The 19,797-nt window shown below is 35.0% G+C and overlaps 1 protein-coding gene across 13 annotated transcripts; it reads right to left on the reverse strand.

Moving 5' to 3' along the window:
- Positions 1 to 1,827: 1,827 nt before the first annotated feature.
- Positions 1,828 to 10,889, reverse strand: LOC144566321 (LRR receptor kinase SERK2-like). 13 transcript variants are annotated; one of them, XM_078316327.1, is made up of 13 exons: positions 10,630 to 10,884; positions 9,761 to 9,897; positions 8,992 to 9,121; positions 8,818 to 8,889; positions 8,462 to 8,605; positions 8,235 to 8,306; positions 8,049 to 8,114; positions 7,838 to 7,914; positions 7,599 to 7,742; positions 7,152 to 7,499; positions 3,217 to 3,440; positions 2,575 to 2,736; positions 1,828 to 2,313 (listed from the first exon to the last, which is right to left on the reverse strand). In XM_078316327.1, the coding sequence occupies exons 2-13, from the start codon at positions 9,825 to 9,827 to the stop codon at positions 1,987 to 1,989; spliced, it is 1,833 nt and encodes a 610-aa protein (XP_078172453.1). In that variant the 5' UTR covers positions 9,828 to 9,897; positions 10,630 to 10,884; the 3' UTR covers positions 1,828 to 1,986. The 13 variants fall into 13 exon arrangements, with proteins under 13 accessions (XP_078172453.1, XP_078172452.1, XP_078172451.1 ...); XM_078316326.1 differs by having other exon boundaries at positions 3,214 to 3,440; XM_078316325.1 differs by having other exon boundaries at positions 7,599 to 7,760.
- Positions 10,890 to 19,797: the final 8,908 nt, after the last annotated feature.

Consider the following 19,797-nt stretch of genomic DNA (forward strand, 5'->3'; position numbering starts at 1 on the left):
CAGATCATATGTAGATTTACGATCATCAGCCGAATTTTGGGTTATTGATTTAAAAAAAAACAGAGAGAAATTATTCCGGTCATTTCTTCCGAAACTAAAACTACAAAAATCTTGTTCTTCATTTTTTTTCAAATAAGATCTATATTAAAATACTTTCAGGGTCTATTCATTCTATTATTATTTTTCTTCTGGATATACAATGTATAAAGACTTAATATGTTAAGTATAAATACTTGAAAGTTTTAAATATAAAACTTAAAAAGTATATAGATTTAATTGATACTTAATGTGCATAATATGTGAGATATAAATGTTTGATATGTTTATATGTAAACACTTAATAATTTTTGAACAGAGTGGAAAAGTTTAAAATTAATATTTTTATTAGTTTACATTAGTTATTTTATTTTGGATACATAAATAAGATTTTAGTTTAATTTAAGTCAACTAACGCCGGCTGCATAATCTTCATAAAGAGATGATATGTTCGATTTTTTTTTTTAAATTGATATGTTAGGTAAAAGTATTTTATATATTATACATTAACATTTGCCATAAAGAGATTATATGTTCAAATTTAAAAAAAAAAAACTTGATATGTTAGGTAAAAGTATTTTATATATTATACATTAACATTTGTATGTACCAACTGTAAATTTATTGACCATCTTCTAAAAAGTGGGCTCTGGTCAAAATTAATTAGAGTTGAAAGATTTAATCTGAGGAACTATTATCACGTGTCAAATTAAAATGACTCAATTCGACACGAAATTTATTAAATCGACCAAGACAATCCAAATTCAATCTGACCATAATATGAAACAACCGTGACCGTTATTAATCCAAAGTCCCAACTCTACCTAAACCCAAAAGTACAAATTTTTATTTTGTTTTTCTTTTGATATTTTTATATTAAAATTTTTAAAATATAAATATAATTGATCTGCGATCTGCGCTATACATAGCAGTGTTGTAAAAAAAAACTGTTTAGGCCGATTAATCCGCCAATTAGTCGTTGGTGGTAACCAAACCGTTATGGAATTTTTCAACTAATTGACCGATTATTTCTGATTATGGCCATTATTCTCGTTTAATCGCTTGGTGGTATCATGTCCGTCCGACGACCGCATACCGTTATTTACAACACTGATGCATAGTAACGTAGACTCACTCCTTATTTTATATTGATCTTATTTATTTTCATTATTGATGAGTCCTCGTAAAATTTTATATTTTCTGATTTTATTTTGTATTAAATCAAGTGCTTTAAACAATAAACGAATTAACTTGTTAATCTACCTTTACTTCAAGACAAAAGAAAAAGAAAAAAAGATAAAGAGTAATTGTTTAGCAAATAAAGTTACTTAATCCTAGGAAAACTGTTGCCAAGTTAGAATGATGGTATCTTTTTATTTTGAGTAACAGCAACATTATTACAAAAAAAAAAATTAAGTAGTTTAACATCATACCTGAGCGCGTCCCCCCAAGTAGTTTAATAGAAAAAACTTCCAATGTTGTCTAACTTTCATTTCCAACTTTAATATCAAAACATTTAAAGCTATGTTTATAATGTTTTACAATGTTACTCGCAAGCATGTAAACCTCTATCTGAAAGCATTAAAATTATAAATCTGCATAGTTTTAACTCCTAACTACTTTTGTCTTCAAGCCACAAACGAAAAGATTCATTTCAGCCACTCTTGATTTAGGGACTCGAATGAAAATATAACGTCTATATAGACCCAAAAGAATAAAGGAATCAATACAATTCATTTTTGAACCATTATTCTTTTCATACCATTAATGGGCTAAACTAAAAATAATACATATCATTTTCTAAGAATATTCACGTATGAAGATTGCATGGTTCATGATATCCAGTTAATTTGACATATCAACCACATGAAAAGTACATCCTCTACCTTAATTATTTATTCACATATATCTCTGCTAAATATACAATCCATATTAATCACCCACAAAATCTTATCTACCGTACGAGAGCTCAATTGCATCTGGGACATACAAAGACACGTCGCCATTTATTAAACAATTTCTTCTCCGCTGATCTATTTCGAAAGCCATTCTATGTGTAACTTGCACTTCCTGCAGCTCCTCCCAATTTTCCGCCAATCCCTCCCCTTGCAGCCTGCGCACCACCTCTGACATGGCCGGCCGCCGCTCGGGTGAGGTTTGTGTGCAACGCAATGCCACCTGGATAAGCATTTCAGCACCCTGGTCGTCGTACATGCCGTTTAATTTGGGATCGATGATTGCTTGCAGCCTATTCTCTCTCGGAAGAAGCTTAATCACCTTTTACATTGCAATATATTTGACCAACCATTCATATTAACTATCAAAGCTTCTCATAAAATTATGTCTTATTTTGATAAACATTAATTAAGTCAAGTATTGGCTGTTGAGTGCTGAAAGTTATCTCGGTATGAGCTTAATACATAAATAAGTAATGTACAAGTAAAAGTGATATGTTTGGTACTTTTGTTAGATAAAGGTGCATCCCATATCTAGATAAAGATAAATATTATATTATGTATATGCAATGGTATGTCTTACATGGTCAAGCAAGAGAATATCATCCTCTTCTTCAAAGGATATGGCACGCCGTCCTGTGACAAGCTCAAGAAGCATGATCCCATAACCAAACACATCAGTTTTCTCTGATGACCTCCCCGTTTTCAAATATTCAGGTGCAATGTGGCCCTGGGTCCCACGCACCTGTTAAAAAATTCATCAATTTTGTGAATTAGTTGTTCCTCTACGTGTATTATGCATTGCCAGCTACTTGCTTGGTACCAGCTAGATCTTAGTTTAGTTTCATCATATATCTTCTTTTCTTGGCCTTTACCACCTTCCTGGGTCTTTAGCTTAGTTTAGTTTAGTTTCATCATATTTCTTAGTTGTTCCTCTACGTGTATTCCTGCAATAGGTTTAAAAATTAAATGGAAAATTTCCATTTTTACCCCTGCATAATGTCAGAGCATCAGTTATAACCTGCAAAACAATGCATTCCGCCACAAGTGTAACAACCTTCCCCCTCGTGCCAAATTAAACCTATTGCAACAAGATAAAAGATAAAAGTGTATATACCTGACCTGTACCACCTTCCTGGGTCTAAAATTTCATTCACAGATGTATGTGCATTAATTAGGTATTATAATGACACATAAGAACTTCAAATAAAATTTAACGCACCGCCACAGTGGTAACAGAGGTCTTTTGAGTATCGACCAACTGAGCGAGGCCAAAGTCTCCTACAACTGCCTCAAAATCCGCATTAAGCATCACATTTGCAGCCTTGACATCACGATGTATGATTTTGGGGTCACAGTGCTCATGCAGGTACTCCAAACCTTGGGCAGTTCCCAAAGCAATCCTTATTCTTGTGGGCCAATCTAACACCTGCTCACCAGGTTTCCAGACTACAAGAACCAAGTATAGATATGCAGTATTAAAATCTAGGTTCTTCTTTTGCAACAAATAAATTTCTGATATCTGCAATAAAGGAATTAACATTTGTCATGCTTGTAACTATTGGGGTTATTCTAGAAATGCAGAATACCGGTACACAGGTACCAACTACAAGAAATCAGCAAAAGACCCAATATACCGTATACCAACAAGATCCGAACAATTAGAGACAAATACAACTTGCATACAACCACAACCAACAACAATAGAGAAAAGATGTTACCGTGAGATAGATCGAATCCAACAATCACACAAGATAAAGCATACAAGAGAAAGCACACAAGATGTAAGGTGGTTCGGTCGAGCCTACCCCACAGGGAGGCAACCAACCGACAAACTTCACTATTAAACATAAAATTACAAGGAGTTACAAGAGTGTTCCAATTGTTAGCACAAACAATCATTCTATCTCACTATCTCTCTTCCTATCTCTCTCTTTCTGTTTTGCTCAAGGAGCCGCCTCAACCATCACCACTTTTGACGTAGGTCAAAGAGATATAAAGAGAGGAGCTGAAGTGGACTATTGGGCTGGGCCTAATATGGGCCTAAACTCAACAATCTCCACTGTAAGCTCAAATCGACAACTTACTCTATTGCCAACCGTCATAGCCCAATAGCTGTCTATCAGTATCACATCGCCTCACTCAAGCCTCCAAGTCCAGAGACTACCGCATCAAACTTGAGTTCACGACCCATGGCCGCCCAGGTCCAATGCCCCATGCAGCGTCAGTCACCACATATCCACGCCTGCCTCCACCGGCTCGCCTTCGACCAGGTCGCTATCCAATGGCATGCTCCGCAACGTGTCACGTCGTCACCTCCTACAGCTCCGCTCCTCGTGGCCTCGCACAAAGCCACTGTACAACAGCCGCCAGCAAGCACAGGCACAGTCCCGACGAAGACCGTACCGCTCGCCCCGTCAAGCCATACATTGCCTGTAGAAGTGCCGGTTTGTACGACAATGGACGCGGACTCCACCATACCAAGCATCTCATAGAGATCACCGTGTCTGATACCCCGAATGACAACCATGTCACCTCAAAGTGCATCAATGGATCCGTCGCAAATCCGTAGCTCATACCCGCGTGAGTTTAACTCACTGAGTGACACAATACCCCGTCGAATAACAGGTGCATACCGAACACCGGTAATCATGCGAATCACACCATCCCATATCCAAAACCTAACCAAACCAACTCCGACAACCCACAAAGTCGATCCATCAGCCAAAGTCACAGTACCACCGGACAAGTCACGAAAGGAATCAAAGCACACCCTCCGTGTACAAATATGGAGTGTACTCCCAGAATCTATCACCCAACTACCACAGACGCCACCGCTACCACTACATGCCCCATCACCAACAACCTCATAGACATCCCCCTCACCTGTACACACAATGACATCACCGTTATGACCGACCGCAACTGCCGTGTGACCGGCTCCAGGTGTAGGTGGACGGTCCAGCTGTAACTCAGGACAATCGCGTCGAAAGTGACCAGGTTTGCCACACTTATGGCATGTTCCACGGTCGGACTTCTTCCGTCACTGCCAATCCGATGCAATCACAAGCACGCTAGAGAACTCCTCACGCTGCCTCAAGGACTCGGAATCCAAAAGTACGACAGTCACTTTCACCATAGTGAGCTCGCTCTTCAACCCTAGCAAAGGCATCGTAATCGAATCATACGACTTTGGTAGGGATGTCATAAACAAACAAGCTTGATCTTCTTCCTCGATCTTTCCACCCGCATTGAACACATCTTGTATCATAGTGTTAAACGCACCAAGGTGGGCCCTCAGATCCATACCCTCCTCCATCCTAAGCTGGTACAACCGCTTTTTCAAAGCCGTCTGACTTGCCAAGGACTGAAACAGGTACATACCCTCCAGTTTCTTCCACAACTCATTCGGAGAAGTTTCGGCCATGAACGGGGCTTTAACTTCGTCTGACAAACAAAAAACCGGACTATACTAAGAGCTTTACCACACATCGTTTTCCACTTACCATCATCCATGTCCTTTGGTTTGGTATCATTAAAGGCATCGTCCAAACCCTGAACCACAAGAGCATCCCAAACTGAATCTTGCCACAATGCAAAATTGTCTCCCATCAAATTTCTCGATCCCAAATACGGATGCAATATTAGAGTTTCTCATATTCTTGTTCATGTTGGAAACCGTACTAAATAACCCGAAACTCTGATACTACTTGTTAGGGTTATTCTAGAAATGCGGAATACCGGTACACAGGTACCAACTACAAGAAACTCGCAAAAGACCCAATATACCGTATACCAACAAGATCCGAGCAATTAGAAACAAATACAACTTGCATGCAACTAAAACCAACAACAATAGAGGAAAGATGTTACTGCGAGATAGATCGAATCCAACAAGCACACAAGAGAAAGCACACAGGAGGTAAGATGGTTCAGTCGAGCCTACTCCACCGAGAGGCAACCAACTGACAAACTTCACTATTAAACAAGAGATTACAATGAGTTATAATTAGCACAAACAATCACTCTATCTCACTATCTCTCTTCCTCTCTCTCTTTCTGTTTTGCTCAAGGAGCCGCCTCAACCATCACCACTTTTGGCATAGGTCAAAGAGATATAAAGAGAGGAGCTGAAGTGGATTATTGGGCTGGGTCTAATTTGGGCCTAAACTCAACAGTAACTACACCCAAAAATTTGCGATAACTGAATAGTTGGCTCAATTATGGTAGACGGCTAACTTTTGCATGGTGCTAGGATGAGTTCCAACAAAATAATCGTTGAAACTTCTTCATTCAATAACAATAAATTAATAAACAAATAACAACTAACTCAGTGTGATATTTTGCCCTGATCTTTGCTAAGTTTTTCTTCCCTAAGAATGAATTGAACTAAGATTAAGCAAAAATGTTTTAGATTTTTAATTCCAAATTGCAAGAACATAACAACTTCAGATTTCCGAACTACAAGTGTTTAACAATGCTTCACTTGAGTTAACCTTGATTTTAATTAATGGGCGGTACTTGCTTTAAACCCAACAGATTATTGATTTTAATAGCAACCATGAGCATCTTTTGCCTTTGCAAAATATAATAGCTATTGGAAACATTCACAAAAGACTTGTAACAGAGGGCAGTCTTTTATGTAGTTTAATATCTGATTTAGTACTGCAAAATAAAAAATTTATATATATGCAGTTCAGAAAACCTTACATGTACTCTTCTTTCCGTAGTTACTTTTTCCCAATTTTTCCAAAAATGACAACAATACTAACCATCCCCAAAGCAACCCCCACTATGGAGGGAACCTAAAATGAGCAAATAGTATGGGCTGAGCATCAGGGACGGACCTAGTAAGGCCCAGTAGTAGGCAGTTGCCTTTCCCTAAATTTTGGAAAATAATTTTGGCCCGTGTATTTTTCGGCTATTGCCTACCCATGGTGAACAGGTTTGCCTACCTCTGGGCCAAATTTATTTTCTTCCCAATCTTCCCAGCCCAACTCATTTTTTTCTAGCTTAACTCATTTTTTGCCTACTAGTCCAATTCCTAGGTCTGCTCCTGCTGAGCATATGGAGAACCACAGCGGCACAGCCCTTTTTCTGTTTTCAACAAATATTTAACATTTGATGCTTTATCAAAATATATGATTAAATTGGAGGTACCTCTTAGACAGTGGGCAACACTCAAGTTCTCCATAAATGGGTAGACAAGAAGTCGCTCTGTTGGTGTCACACAAAACCCAAGCAACCTTAAGATGTTTCGGTGAACTGCTACACTAATGAGTTCAACCTCTCTTTGAAATGCCTCTTGATCCCCTTGCCTTTCTACATTAGTTAACCGCTTTACCGCAACCTTTATAGGTTTTCCCTCTTGATCATCAAGGATCCCCTTGTATACTTTCCCAAAACCCCCCTCCCCTAAAATTTCGCTGAAATCATTGGTTGCCGCCTTTAGTTGATGAAACGGAAACTTTATTAATTGCCCAAGTGATATCCTACACTCATTTTCACCTGGCATATAAATTAAAACGTGAAACATAGACCAGAAAAAAAAATAACAAAAAAAAGAGGAGGGGTTGATGGACAAAAAAAAAGTAGTAGAATTCATACCTTCTACATCCTGAAAAACCTCATTATTGTAGTATTTGTTTCTCATAAACTTGCAAAGAACAAAACCCACAACCAAAGCAAGCAGAGCTAGCACACCAAAGATGCCTCCCAAGATAACCCCGATGTTGGGTGTATGGGACTCACCTGCCATAAGTTTGAGATCTTATCAACAATATTTAGCCAGATTAATTGACCATCTTGAGGAAAAATAATTGATTGAACATATTTGAAAAGAGTACCATTAGTTGGAATAGAATAAGCAGACGCACAATAAGGCGGGAAGTTGTCTCCACAGTCTAAGAAATTATTTGTGAAGCTGAAACAAAATTAAAAATAAAAGTATTTACAACTCATAAAAAATATAATATATAATGAGATGTGTGCAGTCAAGTGCTTCTCCTTTTCTTTGTTAGGTGTTTTACTGTTTTGTGAGCATGGAGGGGGGATTACTTGTAAGTGACAACACGAAACAGTGGTTCTGGTATCTGACCCGAGAGGTTGTTGAAAGCAAGCTCGCTGTAAAATTTAAAAGACAAAAATAAACAAAAACAAAAGGTCAACTTTATAGTCTTTACCCTAATTATATTTTAAAAAAAAAGAGATGTTGACAAGAACTTGTAAAATTAGCATGCTTACATGTCATTTAGGCTTGTAAGATTTGATACAGATTCAGGGATCGATCCACTAAGATTGTTTCCACTCAAGATTCTACCCAAAATCAAGAGAATTAAATATGAAACTATAAGGTTAAATATTTGGGGGTTCAATCCCATTGTCCCTTAAACATGCAGTAATTGGAACGAATTAAACACAAAAATGTCCACAAGAATAGCATGAATTTATATGAAACATATAAAGCTCACAGCTTCTGAAGTTCCGATAGTCTTCCAAGAGATGTAGGAATTGCTCCAGTCAAGAGGTTATTTCGTAAATTCAAAACATTCAAGCTAGATAAATTTCCGAGCTGCTCAGGAATCTCACCTATTATTTTATTATCCCCCAAATTTCTGCACAAATTCAAATAAACACAGTTAAGAAGATATAACATTAATAATGTAACAGTATTACTAGTTCTGCACACAGATTCAATTTTGACCACTATTGAACTAACAGATTAAGAGCAACTATTGATAGTATAATGCGGTCTAAGTACCACATTGTAACTTTATGCTTGTATAAGTAACAAACAAAAAAATATGTATATATGAGAACAACGTACAACGCATTCAAGTATGTCAGATTTGCTAAAGCTGGAGATAAAGTACCAGTAAATCCCTTAGAATTTAATGCTCTGAAAGAGAGGGAAAAAAAGGAGTTGTAAGTAAAATAATAAAATTTGTTTTCCAATTTTTAATTTATTGTTTGTTTGGATTGAATTGTAAAAGTAACTTACAATGTAGTAACACGATCATTTTCACAATTGACACAGGTGAATTGGCAAGGATTGACTAGATTTGGAAACCAGTTATAGAGTTGATTCTGAGTGTCATTTAGCTGCTTCTTTATTTCAACCAATGCTCCCACTGATGTACATAAGAGTTATTAAATTTTAAAACTTAAGTAGCACCAGCTTGAATTTAACCAAAAAAAAAAAGCACAATAACAGCCGTGCCAGTTCATGGAAAGAGATTTGCTTGATTTGTCTGTATTTGCACCGAATTCAAATATTATAGAGTTCCCGTGCATAAAACACCCTGAACTAACATGGTACTAGTCCCAAACCCCACTTGGTCTGGATAAAACTAATATAATTTCTACCTAGTTACACATTAAGGCTAATAAAAATATCCTCCTCTGAAGTGGATTCCTCTCCTTATAATAATTCCATCTTTTCTCTTTATTCTCCCGTATTTCCTAAGACTAATCCTAATTATTTATTTAATGATAAAATTAAAGTGAATGATTCATTTGATGAAGGGCCAAACTCGTATTTCTCTTTATTCATTTGATGAAGGGCCAACCTTTAATATAAATGAAGGGCCAAACTTACTCAGTGAGACAAAATAATTGAAATATTCTGCTAGAATATTCCTTGTCAATTAAAAATCTGCGCAAATACCGATATTCTTTGTACCTTTCTGCAATTATTAGTTCTTAGATGTTTTTTTTTTGCTAAAGCCCTATATAAAATAGAAAAGCCAATCCAGAAAAGATGTTATTACCTTCCAGATTAGATTGAGCATTATAACTCAAGCATGATAATAAAAGCAGCGCAATTACAAACTTCATAGCTTGTCTTAAATTTATTTCATGATGTCCAAGGTTTTGTGAAAGATTAATGCCTGTTGTAACCAAAGAACTGAAATATAATATTAATCGAAACATTAGAAAAGAGCACCAGTATAAAAATGAATAAGTTGTGCTACAAACTGGCATGCAATTTTAGACATTCACGGTTAAAACAAATTGCCCCTCAACATTTTTCTTGTCAAATATTAGATATTTGGGTGTGAAAAAAGTATATTATTTCCATCATAATAGGAACTCTAAAGGTTGCATCTTACCATCAGTTTACACACAGAGATCACACAAAATGGATTAAGCACCTTATCTGTACTAAAACTTGAGGTCCCCTTAACTTTTTACAAATTTACTAAAACTGCATGGAGAAATCTCCTCTTATTTTAGAAAACTCTACTATCTACACAGAAAAAATTGATGTCACCTTCCAATATTCCTTCCATAATACCTCCTACAGAAAGTGACACACTCCTTATACCAACTTTATACAAATAGAAATTACTGCGTTCATATTACATAGGATAAATAATTATGACTAAGGTAGGGGAGAAATAATTAAAAATGAAGACAAACCATCACAGAAATTGGTTACTGGAGCATGCTCAGAGTGGCTCGACCAATATACCAAATCAATATATAAAACCTTCTCCACTAAAATGAAGACAAATTCATTCTCAAAATAGAAAGAAAATTGATGTCAGGTACTGCTCAAACATTAATAGTATAAAAAATTTAAGTCAAGCTGCTGGGACTTCAACACCAAAAAAGAAAGTAGAAACAATAAACTTACCTAGTTAAACAACCGCATCCTGATTCCTGAGCGATTCATTTGTGGAAATACGGAACCAGAGAAGGGATTTCTTACAGATTTATGGTTATTGAAAATTCAGCTCAAATTTGAAATCTAACACCAGAGTTTCTCTGGTAAATGCAACACTGGAGAGGTGATTTTACATCTGAAAATATCTCACTTATAGGAGTGGAGTCAAGTCGACGGACTATGACTTGGAGATACCGCAATTTATTTATCATTTTTTTCTATGGCGGTGCAGTCAAGCATTCGATTCGATACACAGAAATGAAAAATAAATCGTCCATTTGCGCATCCCTCCTTTTGTAGCGCCACACAAGCGGGTCGGGTCTGACTAAAATTAGGATCCGTCTCGGGGAAACAAAATCCACTCTAAAGTGGAAGCTGAGCCTGAGACTGAGATAGAGGTTTAATAAAACCCGGGTCGGGTATACCCGACCATACCCACCCATGCCCGCCGCCCGGGGTACCCATGCCCGAGCCCGGGTATGGGTCGGGTACGCGGGTACGGGCAAAAAACGGACCGGACGGGGTTTTTTGGACCCATACCCGACCATACCCTACCCAACCATACCCGTACCCGACCTTACCCGTACCCGACCATACCCGTACCCGACCTTACCCGTACCCGACTTTATCCTACCCGGATACCCGTCTACCCTTATCCGTACCCGTACCCTTATACCCGACCCACTTTAATTCAAATTCAAACCCAAAATTTGATTTTCCCCCCACCCGGTTAAAGAAAAAAAGAAAAAATACAGAAAAAAAAATAACACAAAAAAAAATAACACAAAAAAAAATAACAGAAAAAAAATAAAAGAAAAAAAAATAACAGAAAAAAAAAAATAAATAAATAAATAAAATACCCGTACCCGTACCCGTACCCGCCTTACCCGTCAAGGGTACACGGGTACGGGTATAGGACGGGTAGGGTATGGTTTTTGAAAAATATACCCGCCATACCCGTATCCGTATACCCTTGTACCCGTCCTACCCGTACCCGCCCTTGTATTAATACACTAGACTGAGAACCAGACTCTTAACAGCCACTTAATTCGATTTCTGATTGTACGGTCCGAATGCAAACTCGAATTGGTGTTGTACTTAAGATATTTTATATTTTCTTTAGACTCGTTAGAAGCTTAATATGTCCGAACAATCTCTCCTTAGTGAGGATTAATTTTTGTTCATTTTGTTCAAATTTTTAAATTTCTTGTTCTAATTCTCAATGCACTATTTCTTTTGAATTAAACCTCTTTAGCACTTTTTTTACTCACTTAGTATCTTTTTCTTAATCCAATTCTACCGAATAGGTGTTCTTTAGATCCATTTAAAATTTAATCCCTCATATGATGTCAAACACCTCCAAAGTGTTTGAACAGAAAGTATAGAAAGGAAGGGAATGGAAAGAAGAAAAGAAAATTCCTCACATTGTATTTGGTTGACAAAATAATATCATATGTGAAAGATAGAGAAGAGAAAAGGTTTAACATTATATTTTGTAATTAATAAGATTGATTTCCCTTCTAATTTGAGATGTAACAGATGAGAAAAAATTATTGTAAATATTTAAAAAAAAATGACAAAATATCTAATTCTACATTTTACATATATAATTTTTATTCAAGTTTTTTTGTCACAAACTAACAACAACCACCGAATTTGTAATTAACCTTCTAAATTTAACCAAACAAAAAATAAGATAAAAAAATAAATTTATTTGTTTTCATTAATTATCCAAACACAAAAAATTAAATATGTTAATCTTCCTTCATATTCTATTTTATTCATTTCAATTCTTCACCTGGCTTCGCTTCCTCTACTCTCCATCCAAATAAAGTGTGAGAGATCCAAATCCTTTATCTCAACTCTCAGGATGAAGAATTCAAATTCAGTAAAATAATCTAATCTTTAGATTTTAAATCGGGACCATCCGATTCGAATTCGCAATAATTTATCCGAAGTAGAGAACACACATCTCGAGAGATGAATTTGAATTGTAAAGTAATCTCGAGCAACGGATTCGAATTGAACGGTCCTATTCAAAATCCAAAGATTAAGTTACTTTAGAGGATCCGGACCCCAAGATGAGACCCCTGGGGCCTACTACTTGCGGAATTGTTATTGAAACAATAGCTGACTCGAAGAAAGTCGGGGTTTAGTCCTCTCTGTTTGTTGACTGGAAGCCGTGGTCTAGGGTTTACATGTACTTTCACTTTTAAACACAATCTTTTTTTGAATGTAGAGAGTAAATCCATCAATAATTTCCGGGATGGCACCTTGACTGGGAAATAAATCTGCTACGATCCTGAGGGATTGTAGGGTCCTACGATTCTAAATCCAACCTTTAATTTTTTGAGCTATCCGGATCTTAATAGATATTGCTTTTTATGAACGAATCTCAAAACAAATGAAAGGTTGGATTTAGAATCGTAGGACCCTACAACCCTTGACTGAGTCAAAGGCAAAGGTTGGCTCATTAATGATTGGTTTCTAATTGAAATATATAAAAATACCTTTGACTTTTGTGAAATAATTTGATTCGACTAAATGGCCGGGTAATGCTTTCTTGAGAAAGCAATGCATGTGCTCTTTTTGTTTTGTGTTCAAGTTCAAAAGTGTTGCTAATTATAATGCATTGCTTTCTCAAAGTTTGGATTCAGATCATCCGATAAGATTGGTCTTAGTTCTTAAATCCCAAAAGTCTTTGAACTAAGGCCATTTAGTCTCAAATCTCAAAGTCTTTAAACTCAAAGTTTGGATTCAGATCATCCGATAAGAACTAAGGCCAATCCAAGATTAGAGTTTACGGATTTCCTTTAATATTTGTGCAGATTATGATGGAACGGTTCTTATCTATACTTAAAAGTTTGAAGGATCAAAATTTGTGAGCTCACTGCTCCCCTTTAACGTCAAAGTGCGGATCCTCTGTAATAACTCAAATTTTGAGTTTAAATTTGGACCGCCCGGTCAAAATTCAAACTAGTTCAATCCGAGATATATACGCAAAAAAAAAATTAATATTCGCGCCAGAGTAAATATAACGGTCCGGATCTAAATGCAAAATTCAATATGAATTATTTGAACGTTGTCAGTCCATTCAACGCTTCTCATGGGGACGTGGCATGGTAGATCTTCTGTGGATCACCTGGTATTATTGAGTTGTTGAAAGTTGAAATACATTATGAGAGATTGAGAGATAATGACAAATGAATTATTAGGATTCGGTTCGGCGGGATTTAAAAATTCGTGAAAACAATTCAGGTATAATTCATAATTGATTTGGTCCAACAAGAGAGCAAAAAAAAAAATTGCGTTTTTTCACGAATAAGTTGTAAAGAAATGTTTTATTTGCCAATAATTTGTATAATATGTTTTTTCATGTTTTATTCGTTGTTATGTTCAAAAACATAAAAAAAAAATGTTTTATTCGTGAATGGTGTTACTATGCTATGAGGCTATGAGACAAGAGTGTACTTATTGAAGACTGTACAAAAAGCGAGAGTGTTCGATATATTGGTTAGACTTAAATTTTAAGCTCCACTAAGGAAGATGTATTTGATAAGAGAAATTTAGAAAAAAAAAATATATATTTAACTTTCTTAAGAAGACTCAATTGCTTAAGACACGTAAAATGGTGGCTTAAAAATTGAAACAAACTTAAAAAAGTAGACAATAAGAGTTTTAAGGAAGTGATTTTAAATTTTACAAAAAAAGTAAGTATTTAACAAATTTAAGACTCCTTAGTCTCATAAAAGCTCCAAAGAAGATGTTATGAACACTACAGCAAAATTTGATCGGTAGTTATATACGGCAGGCTCTTCAACACGTGGAATTCATTGGCATATTTGAACACAAGCCATATAAAAGTTTTTTTTTTTTTTTTGACAAAAGTGAGTATGTTTCATTAATTGGATTCAGATCGGATCCGGATAATCAGATAAAAGTAGCACCTCTAGGTGCATTTTAACCCTCCTCCTATTATATAAATATATATATATATATATATAGAGAGAGAGAGAGAGAGATAGGCTAATGTGCTTCCATAAGCACTTGGCCCGAAGTGCTGCCACTCCATTTTCGATTTTTCAAAATCCAAAAAGTCGATCCGAACCGTTCATCTTGTTCTCCATATTAATATCTGCTTGGAGACCAAATTTTATATTTTTTGGAATTTTTTTGCTATTTATTAAGCCACTTTGAAAATCGCTGATCCAACGATGGCTTGCCAAACAGTAAAATCAGGGGTTCACCGTTGGATCAGCGATTTTCAAAGTGGCTTAATAAATAGCAAAAAAATTCCAAAAAATGTAAAATTTGGTCTCCAAGCAGATATTAATATGGAGAACAAGATGAACGGTTCGGATCGACTGTTTGGATTTTGAAAAATCGAAAATGGGGTGGCAGCACTTCGGGCCAAGTGCTTATGGAAGCACATTAGCCTATCTCTCTCTCTCTCTCTCTCTCTCTCTATATATATATATATATATATGAGGAAGGATCTGATGACACCGTTTTTTGGTGATATCAGATGACACTGTGCATTTTCAAAGTCTAAAGAGTCGATCCAAACCGTTCAACTTGATGGATATGTTAAAATGTGCTTGTAGATCAAATTTTATATTTTTCTGAATTTTTTTACTATTTATCAGGATGGGTGCAAAAATTCAACGGTCTGAATATAGCGATTTTGTTAAATACTTAATAAATAGTAAAAAAATGTAAAATTTGATCTGCACGCAACATATCCATCAAGTTGAACGGTTTGGATCGACTCTTTGGACTTTGAAAACTTTAAAAATGTACGATGTTATCCAATGTCACCAAAAAACGGTGTCATCCGATCCCTCCTCTCTCTCTCTCTCTATATATATATATATATAGGAGGGTTCAAATGCACCCAAATGCACCCTATCTTTCAAATCATTTTTCTCTGTTTTCAGAGTCGGAATAGTCAATCCAAACCGTTAGATGCGATCTATATATTAAGATGTGCTTGGAGACCAAATTTTACATTTTTTGGAACTTTTTTACTATTTATTAAACCACTTTGAAAATCACTAATTTTATATTTTCTGGACCATTGGATCAGTGATTTTCAAAGTGGTTTAATAAATAGTAAAAAAGTTCCAAAAAATGTAAAATTTGGTCTCCAAGCACATCTTAATATATATATCGCATCTAACGGTTTGGATTGACTATTCCGACTCTGAAAATAGAGAAAAATGATTTGAAAGATAGGGTGCATTTGGGTGCACAAAATTTTGGGTGCATTTGAACCCTCCTCATATATATATATATATATATATATATAGAGAGAGAGAGAGAGAGAGAGTGTGGCTAATATGCATTCGGTTGCATATGGACCGAAGTGCTTACGGTCCAAATTTGATTTTTCAAAATCCAAACGGTCGATCTGAACCGTTCATCTTGTTCTCCATATTAATATGTGCTTGGAGACCAAATTTTATATTTTTATGAATTTTTTTACTATTTATTAAGTATTTTACAAAATTGTTGATCCAACGGTAGCTTAACAAAATAGTAAAATCAGCAGCTACCGTTGGATCAACAATTTGGTAAAATACTTAATAAATAGTAAAAAAATTCAGAAAAATATAAAATTTGGTCTCCAAGCACATATTAATATGGAGAACAAGATGAACGGTTCAGATCGATCGTTTGGATTTTGAAAAATCAAATTTGGACCGTAAGCACTTCGGTCCATATGCAACCGAATGCATATTAGCCACTCTCTCTCTCTCTCTCTCTCTCTATATATATATATATAGAGCTAGGCTACGGTGAGTTGCGAAGTAAAGCGACTATTTTACATCACGCTCATATTTTGCGATTTTAAAGTTCAAAACGTTGATCTGAACCGTTCATCTTGTTCTCCATATTGAAATGTGCTTGGAGACCAAATTTTACATATTTTGGAAAAAAATTTACTATTTATTAAGCAATTTTGAAAGTCGCTAATCTGATGGTCCAGAAAATTTTACTGTTTTTTTACTGTTCACAGCAAAACAGCAATTTTCAAAAATGCTTAATAAATAGCAAAAAAATTCCAAAAAATGTAAAATTTGGTCTCCAAGAACATTTCAATATGGATTAAACATCTAACGGTTCGGATTGGTCATTTGGACTTTCAAATTAAAAATACGGCGTGAAGTAGAAACACGTTTTACTTCGCAACTCACCGTAGCCCACCTCTATATATATTTGTGTGTGTGTGTGTGTGTGTGTGTGAATATGCTAGCATGCTACACGTAGCATAGCTCCCCTTCGTGCAACGGCTCAATATTCGACTTTTTAAAATCCTAACGGTCGATCAAAACCGTTCATCTTGTTCTCCATATTAATATGTGTTTGGAGACCAAATTTTACATTTTTTGAATTTTTTTTACTATTTTTTTAGATTTATTGAAAATCGCTATTTTTATGGTCCAGATTTGCTAAAAACAGCGATTTTCAATAAATCTAAAAAAATAGTAAAAAAATTTCAAAAAATGTAAAATTTGGTCTCCAAACACATATTAATATGGAGAACAAGATGAACAGTTCGGATCGACCGTTAGGATTTTGAAAAGTCGAATATTGAGCTGTTGCACAAAGGGGAGCTATGCTATGTGTAGCATGCTAGCATATATATATATACTAGTATAGTGTCCGTTCGTTGCAACGGGGACATATTATAAGAAAAAAATTTATAAAAAAATATATCAATGAAAATAATAATTATCCAAAAATTAAGAGACATGTTAGTAGAGAATTTATATGATTCTATATTTTTAATTAACTTGAATCGTTATCTCTGATAATAATTTGATGATGTGATAATTCTTTATTTTTAAGTACCAATGATATCAAATAATAGCTCGATTCAAATCTAATATCAAGTATCGTACAACAATTCAACATTGACATATAATATGATATCAGAAAACATAAATACATACACACACACATATTATAAGAAAAATATATCTACACACACATGTCCAATTTATATTATTCTTCTTCTTTGTTTTCAATTTAGAATACACACACACACACATTGATATATTATGTATTGAAAATATATTCTAAATCTCCCACAACAATATATATATAAACAAAGAAAGAGAAATAAAAAAAAAAAATTGCTTTCCATTGTGATCCGTATAGAAATGAAGAAGAAGTAAGGAAACAAAGAAATAAGAAAATGGAAGGTGAAGTATACTCAATTGAAGAGGATAAATATGGAAACAAAGAAATAAGGAAACAGAGAAATATATGGCTAAATTTCAGAGTCTATTCAATTTTAAATGTAACGTATCGTGTGGCAGCACATGTAGTGAGTATGTTTTTAACTAAATTTAGACTTTTATACATAAAACAGATACATTTAATCAAAATAAGACAAATTATATAATTGGAGGACTGAGATTAAATCTGAAGTTTCATCTTTCAATCGTAGCCGTTGGCGGATCGGACATCCAACGTGCTTAATAATGGAATGGAGATATATATATAGAGGAGGGATCAAGTTACAATAATTTTTGAGTTACAACAAGTTACCACAACTATTTTCTACATTTTCAAAGTCGAAATCGTCGATCCAAACCGTTAGATATGATCTCTACAATAAAATGTGTTTGGAGACCAAAGTTTACATTTTTTTTGAATTTTTTTACTATTTATTAAGATGGGTACAAAAACTAGTCAAATTCAGACCATTGAATTTTGTATCCATCTTAATAAATAGCAGTGTTTTAAATAGCGCGCTATAGCGGCGCTATAGCGCCGCTATAGCGTTTTCCGACCAAAAAAGCTATGGCGCTATGTCCAAATAGCGCCGCTATTTGAGCATAGCGCGATTTTTTTAACCCGTACGCTATTTCGCGATAAACGCTATTTAAACCATTGATAAATAGTAAAAAAAATTTCAAAAAATGTAAAATTTGATATGAAAGCACATTTTATTGTAGAGATCATGTTGAATGGTTTGAATTGACGATTTAAACTTTAAAAATGTAGAAAATAATTATAATAATTTATTATAAGTCAAAAATTATTGTTACTTGATCCCTCCTCGTGTATATATATATATATATATATAGAGTTAGGCTGGGGTGCTATGGATAGCATAGAGGCCTCTATGCTACGGCTCAATATTCAAGTTTTCAAAATCCAAACGGTCGATCTGAACCGTTCATCTTATTCTCCATATTAATATCTGCTTGGAGACCAAATTTTACATTTTTCTGAATTTTTTTACTATTTATTAAGTATTTTACAAAATTGTTGATCCAACGGTGGCTGCACAAAACAGTAAAACCGTTGGATTAGCGATTTTCAAAGTGGCTTAATAAATAGTAAATAAATTCAGAAAATTATAAAATTTGGTCTCCAAGCAGATATTAATATGGAGAATAAGATGAACGGTTCGGATCGACCGTTTGGATTTTGGAAACTCGAATATTGAGCCGTAGCATAGAGGCCACTATGCTATCCATAGCACCCCAGCCTAACTCTATATATATATATATATAGGATTTGGCTAATATGCTATGGGTAGCTAAGAGGCCTCCCGTGCTACGGCTCAATATTCGACTTTTCAAAATCTTAACGGTCGATCCGAACCGTTCATCTTGTTCTACATATTAATATGTGTTTGGAGACCAAATTTTACATTTTTTGGAAATTTTTTACTATTTTTTTAGATTTATTGAATATTGCTGTTTTTTATGATCCAGATTTGTCTGAAAAACAGCGATTTTCAATAAATCTAAAAAAATAGTAAAAAATTTCCAAAAAATGTAAAATTTGGTCTCCAAACACATATTAATATGTAGAACAAGATGAACGGTTCGGATCGACCGTTAAGATTTTGAAAAGTCGAATATTGAGCCGTAGCACGGGAGGCCTCTTAGCTACCCATAGCACCGTAGCCAAGTCCTATATATATATATATGTTGGTCCCAAAATGCTATCGATGGGAGATTGTCGGTATAACCGAGCTTAATGTTGATTGGATACGTTTCGGGGCCATACGACTCAATACTCAATTCTTGTTTCATTGAAGTCAGTCTAGATCGATGTCTATCAGATTTACGTTAGATTTGATAGGATTAAAGGTCATTTTCGCTTTAAAGATCT

The sequence above is a fragment of the Carex rostrata genome, chromosome 15 (genome assembly GCF_964058835.1).
Source record: "Carex rostrata chromosome 15, lpCarRost1.2, whole genome shotgun sequence".
Classification (NCBI taxonomy): domain Eukaryota; kingdom Viridiplantae; phylum Streptophyta; class Magnoliopsida; order Poales; family Cyperaceae; genus Carex; species Carex rostrata.